The sequence below is a fragment of the Gossypium hirsutum genome, chromosome D02, assembly GCF_007990345.1.
Source record: "Gossypium hirsutum isolate 1008001.06 chromosome D02, Gossypium_hirsutum_v2.1, whole genome shotgun sequence".
Lineage (NCBI taxonomy): Eukaryota > Viridiplantae > Streptophyta > Magnoliopsida > Malvales > Malvaceae > Gossypium > Gossypium hirsutum.
This window is the reverse complement of record NC_053438.1, coordinates 66722110-66730910: the sequence shown is the minus strand read 5'-3', so window position 1 is coordinate 66730910 and position 8801 is coordinate 66722110. Positions and strand designations below refer to the sequence as shown.

The 8801-nt window shown below is 32.2% G+C and overlaps 1 protein-coding gene across 3 annotated transcripts; it reads left to right on the top strand.

The window, feature by feature from the left end:
• The first annotated feature begins 1351 nt into the window (after positions 1-1351).
• On the top strand, positions 1352-4447 carry LOC107886910 (beta-amylase). 3 transcript variants are annotated; one of them, XM_016811009.2, is made up of 7 exons: positions 1352-1887; positions 2356-2427; positions 2516-2914; positions 2997-3425; positions 3506-3715; positions 3823-4062; positions 4135-4447. In XM_016811009.2, the coding sequence occupies exons 1-7, from the start codon at positions 1639-1641 to the stop codon at positions 4336-4338; spliced, it is 1803 nt and encodes a 600-aa protein (XP_016666498.2). In that variant the 5' UTR covers positions 1352-1638; the 3' UTR covers positions 4339-4447. The 3 variants fall into 3 exon arrangements, with proteins under 3 accessions (XP_016666498.2, XP_040944973.1, XP_040944974.1); XM_041089039.1 differs by having other exon boundaries at positions 1356-1887; positions 3823-4447; XM_041089040.1 differs by lacking the exon at positions 2356-2427 and having other exon boundaries at positions 1369-1887; positions 3823-4447.
• Positions 4448-8801: the final 4354 nt, after the last annotated feature.

Here is an 8801-nt window from a genome sequence, read left to right as displayed (position 1 = left end):
GTCATGCTCAAGAAAGAAAGTGTGCTTAAGTTGATTGGTTACTCAGATAGTGACTAGGCTGGGTCTATTGATGACATGAGAAGTACCTCGAGATATTTCTTTACACTTGGCTCGGGAGTTTTCTGCTGGAGCTTAAAGAAGCAGCAAACAGTTGCACAGTCAACAGCTGAAGCTGAATACTTAGCAGCAGCAACAGCAGTCAATCAAGCCATTTGGCTTAGGAAGTTGCTATGTGATTTAAATGAAGAACAACATGAACCTACTGAAATAATGGTAGACAACCAATCAGCAGTTGCCAGAGCCAAAAATCCAATTTTTCATGGCAAAACTAAACATTTTAAAATCAAGTTCCATTTTGTTCGAGAGGCTGAGCAGTCCAAAGAAGTAAGTCTCGTTCATTGCAGCTCACAAGATCAATTGGCTGACATTTTGACAAAGCCTCTTAGTACAACAAGGTTTGAAGTCTTGAGAGATTCATGTTGGGTTTGGATGGGCGACTGGGTGCGGTGCGTTTAGCTTACTTTTTGTCTCACGCTACAGTATCACTACAATATCTAATCTCACCGCCACCGCTGTTTTTACACTAACCGCAGGTAAACGCACTGCCCATCCAAACTCACCCTCAATTGGTGTTTATTGCCTACAGTCTAAGGAGGAATGTTAAGCAATGGACTGCAATGCAACAAGTGACCAGCAGCAATAGCAACAGCAGATCAACTAGCATGCTAGCATCAAGACATAACCAGAAGCAACTTAGCATTTTGTTTCTTTAGTTTTTTTGTAATTTAATCAAGTTAACTTGTAACTTGATATCTAAAGTTAGTAAACTTTTGATTTGAATTTGATGGATGTAATAGCTGACATTATCAGCTTTTCTTTTGTGTATCATTCAAGTTAGCAAATTAGTCAAATTAGTGGGAGCAGTTATATGTTTAGGTACCTGTCAAGTTAATTTTGTAACTTCAATATATTTTAATTTTTTAATGAAAAAGAGTGTTCCTTCAGTTACATTTTCTTTGGCCTTCATTTTCGTTTTAGTTTTGATGGTTGTTTGTGTTGCTCTTGCTGCAATTGTTTCAACAAAATGTAATATGAGGTAAATAAAAATGACTATTTTTATAGTTTACCAGTAAAATATGCATAAAAGGTTAAAACCTTTAAAGCCAAATAGAGATAAATGAACGTTTTAAACACATAATAATTAAACTTCAACATCTTCTAGGACAAGATGCCAATGGCAGCCTTCAAACATCAAAAGAGTGAAGAAAGGAACAAAACTGAGGATACTGACGTTTACCATAAGAAACATATCCGCCATATATATTTATGAATTGCAATTACAAACAAACCAAGACCTGAATATCTATAGATCCTGACCACACGTCTCTGTGTTTTCAAGGGTGCATCTTCATCCCTTCCCCATGTAGACGACTCCTTTTTTAAATCTACAAAAAAGAAAAAGACATAAGATAATTTTCATTTATCAACCATGGAGATTGAAGACCACAAAAATAATTCCAATATGAGTAGCAACAAACGTGATTTTTATTGCTCACTGAAGCGTTTTGGCCATTGGCAGTCCTCCATTAATCTTTTCGCTCGACTGTTCCAGGAGAAGCATAAGCCACGATCAACAACATGACAAGCATTATACGTTCAACACAGGGTGGTTGTTGGGGAAGTGATAGACTTAGGCTTCGGCTTTATGGCAGCGTTTTCGACCCGGCCGTGATGCCATTGATAGACAGAGTTGAGAGCTTACAGGGAGTAATAAGGAAGGTTAAAAGAATAGAAGCTATGGGGCAAACAGGTAGATCCAACTATGTTGATGTAACAAAATTTCCTAAAGCAGGGACATCAAAGTTATCAACAGATGAAATGCCTGAGGTGAGTTGAAAAACTATATATAATTTCTTGCCTTACAATCTTTATATACATATTGGAATTCAACCCGAACTGAGCTAAACCCGAATTCAGCCTGTTATGTAGCCTGTTATGCAAAGAAATGATGGTTAATAAGGACATTCAACTAATATGGAGATTAAAATGACTGTAATGTCCATGTGCTGAAACTTTTTGTAGTTCCAACACTAGCAAGTTTTATCACAAGTGGCAAAGTGCAATTTCCTGAGCAGAAAGGAAGATAAACATTTGGCTTTTTATTATAGAAACAAACAGAAAGACCCTAAGGAATCAAATTAAAATATGCACCTTTTTCCTGGCAAAGATAAGGCCCCATACCATATAGAATTTTGGCTCTTTTTATTTCTTTTATTTGGTCTATAAAGCAAGAGCTTCATTACTACTGCAATCTCAGACCAATCTTCATTTCCATTTGTTAACCAAAACATGCAGGCTCCTACTGCTCCTTCCACTTACAATGAAAAGATTTTAGCAAACTATGTGCCAGTCTATGTGATGCTTCCTGTAAGTTCCCAGTAAACATATCAAGTTATTGAAAGATTATTTATCCACTAACTCTATGTTACTCTTTTCTTTTTCTTTTTCTCCTCAGTTGGGTGTTATTTCAAATGATAATGTTTTTGAAGATCAGCCCAAGATGGAAAAGCAGCTCAAGGAGCTGAGAGCAGCTGGTGTTGATGGGGTAATGGTTGATGTTTGGTGGGGGATTGTGGAATCAAAAGGACCTAAGCAATACGATTGGAGTGCTTACAGGAGCTTGTTTGCACTCGTTCAAGAATGTGGATTGAAACTACAAGCCATTATGTCATTTCATCGATGTGGTGGCAATGTTGGAGACGAAGTTACCATCCCACTTCCACAATGGGTGCTTGACATAGGTGAAACAGACCCTGATATATTTTATACCAATCGGAAAGGTAACCGGAACAAAGAATACCTCACTATCGGTGTCGATAATCAACCTCTTTTCGATGGAAGAACTGCTGTCCAGGTTAGTGTATTTCAGGAGCTGTTCTGTAATGATTTTCATATACTTCAATAATGCTTAAGATAGATTGTTGAATTTTTTGTAGTTGTACAGTGACTACATGAAGAGCTTTAGGGAGAACATGTCAGATTTTATAGAAGCAGGGCTCATAATAGATATTGAAGTAGGACTTGGTCCTGCGGGTGAGCTTAGGTATCCCTCTTATACAGGAACTCAAGGATGGGTTTTCCCTGGCATTGGAGAATTTCAATGCTATGACAAGTACCTCGAAGCGGAGTTCAAAGAAGCAGCAACGGGTGCAGGCCATCCCGAATGGGGATTGCCTGATAATGCCGGGGAATACAATGACACGCCTGGATCCACGGAGTTCTTCGGATTGAATGGGACATACATGACTGAGAAAGGGAAGTTTTTCTTGACTTGGTACTCCAACAAGTTAATAAACCATGGTGATGAGATCCTTGATGAAGCTAATAGAGCTTTCTTGGGGTGTAAAGTGAAGCTAGCTGCAAAAGTATATCATTAAACTAAAAGCATTTTTAACCAAAGGCTTAAATCTATCAGATTTTACTTATTTTTGTGTTAAAAAAACAGGTAGCTGGAATACATTGGTGGTATAAATCTCCTAGTCATGCAGCAGAACTTACTTCAGGATATTACAATTTGAAAGATAGAGATGGATATAGACCTATTGCAAGGATGCTATCAAGGCATTACGCTATTTTCAATTTCACATGTTTGGAGATGAGGGACTCAGAACAAAGAGCTGATGCTAAATGTGGACCTCAGGAACTTGTTCAACAGGTAAAAATATAGGGTCACCATTTTCTTCTGCAGGAAAACAAACTCATATGAAGTACATATCAAGCTGATTGCAGAGTATATTCATCCATGGGCACATTGTTTTGCAGGTTCTGAGTGGGGGGTGGAGAGAGGAGGTTGAAGTTGCAGGAGAAAATGCATTATCAAGATACGACAGCAATGGTTACAATCAGATGCTGTTAAATGCCAGGCCTAGTGGTATCAGCAGAGAGGGTTTGCCAAAGCAAATTATGTATGGGGTTACATATCTTCGTTTATCAGATGAGCTTTTGAAAGACAAGAATTTCAAGATATTCAAGACATTTGTGAAGAAAATGCATGCTCATCAAGTAAGCAAACATCTACATACATGCATAGACAATACCCTTGAGGGGATAAAGTTGGTGTTTTTTCTTTCTCAGGATTACTGTGCAGATCTGGGAATGTACAATCACCAAATAGGTCCATTGGAGCGGTCAAAGCCAAAGTTGGTGATGGAAGATCTACTGGAAGCAACCAAGCCGATGGAGCCATTCCCTTGGGGTGAAGAAACAGACATGAAGGTTGATGATTTTGATGGTGTACTTGCTAATTTGATAAGAAAGCTGTTTTCCTTGTTCAAGTGAGAGAAAAGGGTCAAAAAAATAATTGGGAATGGAGTTGATGTAAAAATACAACGTGCTAATTACAATATATCACAAAGAAAAAGATAAATAAAAATAAAGAATTCACATATTTTTACGTAAAAATACTTTTAAAAAAAATCACGGGCAGAGAAGAAAAAAATTTACTATGTCAAATTCGAATGATAGTATCTAATCAAAGTCAAGTATATTATTTTAATAAATGCTAAATATATTATACTCATAAATATTAAATGTCCTAGAAAAAAAATATATTTTATTTAACTTGACTTGCAAGCAAACTCTTAGAATTTGAATCACACATCTCTAACAATCGAAATAAATAAAAAAACCTTGATGGTTATAAATTATAATATAATCACCAACTTTGTGAATAATTATAACAAATACCATCTGTATTTGCCAGGAATCATCAGGCTTATCACCATAACTTTCATCATTAAAACCAAGTAGAGACAGTAAAATGAAGAAGTGAGACCAAAAAAAAAATGATTTGCTCATATTTTCTCTGTACAACTACACACATTTTTCATTTAGAAACATAATTTCAACAATTCTTCTCTTTTTTTTTTTTTTACCAAACCATTGCATCCTTAAGTTCTTCTCCATCATCCTCTCTGTTTCATAATATCCCTTGGTCAATCCAGTCCAATTATAGTATTAGTATGGCTTAAGATGTCACACTTTTTTAATGTAATTTAGTACCTGTATTTAAAAAAAATTATATATTTTGATATAAAAAATAACAATGTTAACATTTTAATGTTTAATTCAGATTTTAGAGTTGATTTAATAAAAGTTAAATTTACTAATATTATTAGGCTTGAATTTTTAATGTTTTTGTTAATAAAAAAATTAGTATTAATTGTGAATTTGTTTCATTTTTGTTTAATTTGTCAAATACAATCCAATGGATGTAATTTAATTCAGATTTTTTTGGTTGATTTGATGAAAATTAATTGCTAATATTAGTAGTTAATTATAAATTCTCATTAAATCAACTCTAAAACTCGAATTAAACACTAAAAAGTTAATATTGTAATCAAAATATATAAATTTTGTCAAATATAAGAAACACATTGAACCTAAAAGTAACTCCGGTATCACATTAACAAAATGAGTTTAATTCAGGTACCAAATTTGGTCATATTATTTTATAAAAATTGAATAATTAATTTAGTGGTTAATCACATCAACATAAATGGTTGGTTTTTTATTAATTTGTTGCATGTATATAGTTGAATTGGAACTAGTAATTTTTAGGTAAACAATTATTATAGTTTGATAGTATTACATAATTGGATTAACTTCTCAGTTTTTAGTGAATTTTTGTACAAAAAATGTAATATTTTCAGAGATAATGTTAGATTCTGATATAAAATTTTACTGTTTGGATGGTTAAAATAGCACAATCTCATATAAAAAAAATATAAGGTTGTGGAATGTTTCTACCACTACAAAAGGAGATGGTTTCTCCACTTTTAAATTATCTCATAATTTGTCATTTTCTTCCTTTCTATTTGTAATTTTTCACTTGTACATTTTGCATTGAAATATATTTGGTAATATTTGAGCATGTAGGCGTAATTTGCTAAAGCTCGTTAGATTTCTAGTGTTTTTTTTATTGTTTTTATTTATCTTTTAGTATTTTGTAAGATACAATTACAGTGATATATTGTACTATTAAATTACATTGTAGAGAGATATTTTCTCTTTTTATCCTATGCGCACAACTTGGATTTCAAACATTACCGTCAGTCGATAATATTAAATTCTCAATAAAATTAAAATTCTAAAATATGAGTAATTTCAATACCACACTTCCGTAATTTTATATTCCCTGATAATGTGATATTTTATTTTTTTTATTTTTAATAACTTTAAATTATTTTACTTAAATTAAAACAAAATAACAAAATAGAATAAATCGAATTCTCTAATTTCTTTTATATATTCTTCGTGTGCCGCTAAGCTCAAGGAGTCCCAAAATGGGTTATCCGTCCAACAACTTCAGAGATTTGTAAATTGGTTCTTCTTGGTCAGGTGGGTGTTACTGCCTTCTTTTTTAACAAAAATGGGTGCTGCATTTACCATTTAATCCTTAATTATGGTAAAATTTTAATAATTTATTAAAAATATTTAAAATTGATAAAATATATAGATACATCTACAATGAATTTATAAACAACTATTTGTCTAGATTCATTCAAGATGAGTACAAAATTATAAAATAAATAAATAAATATATTATAATATATTATAAAAATTTAAATATGTAAAAAATTTGAAAAAAAATTAATAATTTATGAAAAATTATAAAATTCAAAGAAACAACCTGATCAACTTTTCTGAAATATTTAGGATCGGTTCGAGGTCTTAACTCCACGAGCCATATTTGTATGAAGGCATAAACAATGGGTACTACTACTGACCCGGCTTATGATCATAGTCTTTAGGCGATCTCCATGCCAAAGGTAGAGCATCAGTGATAATCTCATCGGTTTCCTCCATTTTGTGCTTGATTTCGAAGTTCTCCTCAGCATTCCAGTTGTCAAAGACATGCAACGAAAAAGAGTTGTGTAAAGTGGTTGCGAACTGTATATTGAAGTGCAACAAGCAAAGATGTTGTAATGTAACAATTTTGTATTTTATAATTTTTTTATAAATTATTAATTTTTTTATTTCTTTGAATTTTTTGCATATAAATTTTTTTTATAAATTTTAATAAATTAATTATTTTATAGGCTTGCACTCATTTTGAATGAATTTAGATAAATTGTTGTCCAAGTTCATTCTAAATATATTTATCAATTTTAAAATATTTTTTTATTTTTTTTATTTTTTTTTAAATTGTCATGTCAGCACCCTTTGCACGACAGCACACTAAACGGTTAAAGCAGTCAATTGACAGTTTCCATTAAATGAAAGGTCTAGTTGATTATTTCTTTTGTCATTGAAGGTGAATTTTTTAAGGGCTTAATTGATTTTTTTTTATTCTTTTTACTTAGGGCTTTTTTGACTCTTAAGCCTTAAATTATCACATGTGATGTGTAATGAATAATTGACTTTTCTCTATAAATGTGATTAGGACTCATGATTTGAATAGAAACAACATGAACGGACATGACGCAACTATTTCATACAATCTATTCTCAACTTATAATGAACTTGTCTCACTCAATAACTAAAAAGAATTGATTCATATATTCTACTACATAGTTTTGTACTAATGAACCTAATCAACTTTTTCAAAGTACATAGGGCCGGTTTGAGGTCTTAGCTTAGCTCCACGAGCCATCCCACAAGCAGCCCATAACACTGGCGATCTTTGTATGAAGGCATAAATAGTAGGTATGTACTAATCTCGCTTATGATCATAACCGTCAGGTGGTCTCCATGCCAAAGGCTGAGCATCAGTGATACTTTTTTATAACATTTTAATTTTTTTGTCACATAGCACCGTTTGTCACATAAGCATAATGGTTAAATAGGTCAACTGACAATTTCTATTAATGAAAGAACCTAGTTGATTGTTTTTTTTTTTATAATTGAAAGCTGAATAGGTTGAATTTTTTTAAGGGCTTAATTAGTTTTTATTTTTTTTATTAAGTTTTTTTTTACCTTTAAATTATCATGAATAGTTGACTTTTTCTATAAATATGATTATGATGCATGATTTGAATAGAAATGGCATATGCTGATATGAGGTAATTGTTTTAAATAACCCATTTTCAACGCACAATGAACATTAAAATTAAAGATCACTATCTCACTCACTAACTCAGACAAATTAGATTCATGTATTCTACTATAGGAAGTGGAAAGTCCATAGTTTTAGAGTAATGGAACCCTTTTCTTTTACTCTTAAATATGTTAAACAAGAAATCTCTATCCTTAGAATTAAGGGTATATAAATAATCTGAGTCACTCTCATTTTTCCCTCTATGATATATAACTTCATCAATAATAACTTTGTAAAAATTTAGTTAACACATGATTTCTAATAAGTGAACTAATCCCAACTAGGAGGTTAGACAGATTTTCTTCATGAAATACTATTTAATTGTAGTAATTAAAATTGTATCAGTACCGGTTGCACCGATCAATACGTACTGTTTTGGACCTAAATTTGATGTCAAAGAATTTATGTAATGTTTTGACCAAAATTTCGATATTTCAACTCATTTCGATTAATACAAACTTGTATCGATGTGTAACTGCCATACTAACATCTTCAGTTTACTCTTGAAGCCTTAGTCGAGTTAAAAAAATCCGTTAGTGAGGGAATTTTTGACAATTGGCATATTACAATAACTATCTGACCTTCTTGAATGGCCGGGAATTTAATGCATATTCTTCCACCTTGTCCTATAATGTCCATTTTCTCATAGTAGCCTACAACAAGTTTTCTTCCTTCTTCATTTTCGTATTCGATTTCCCTTTTC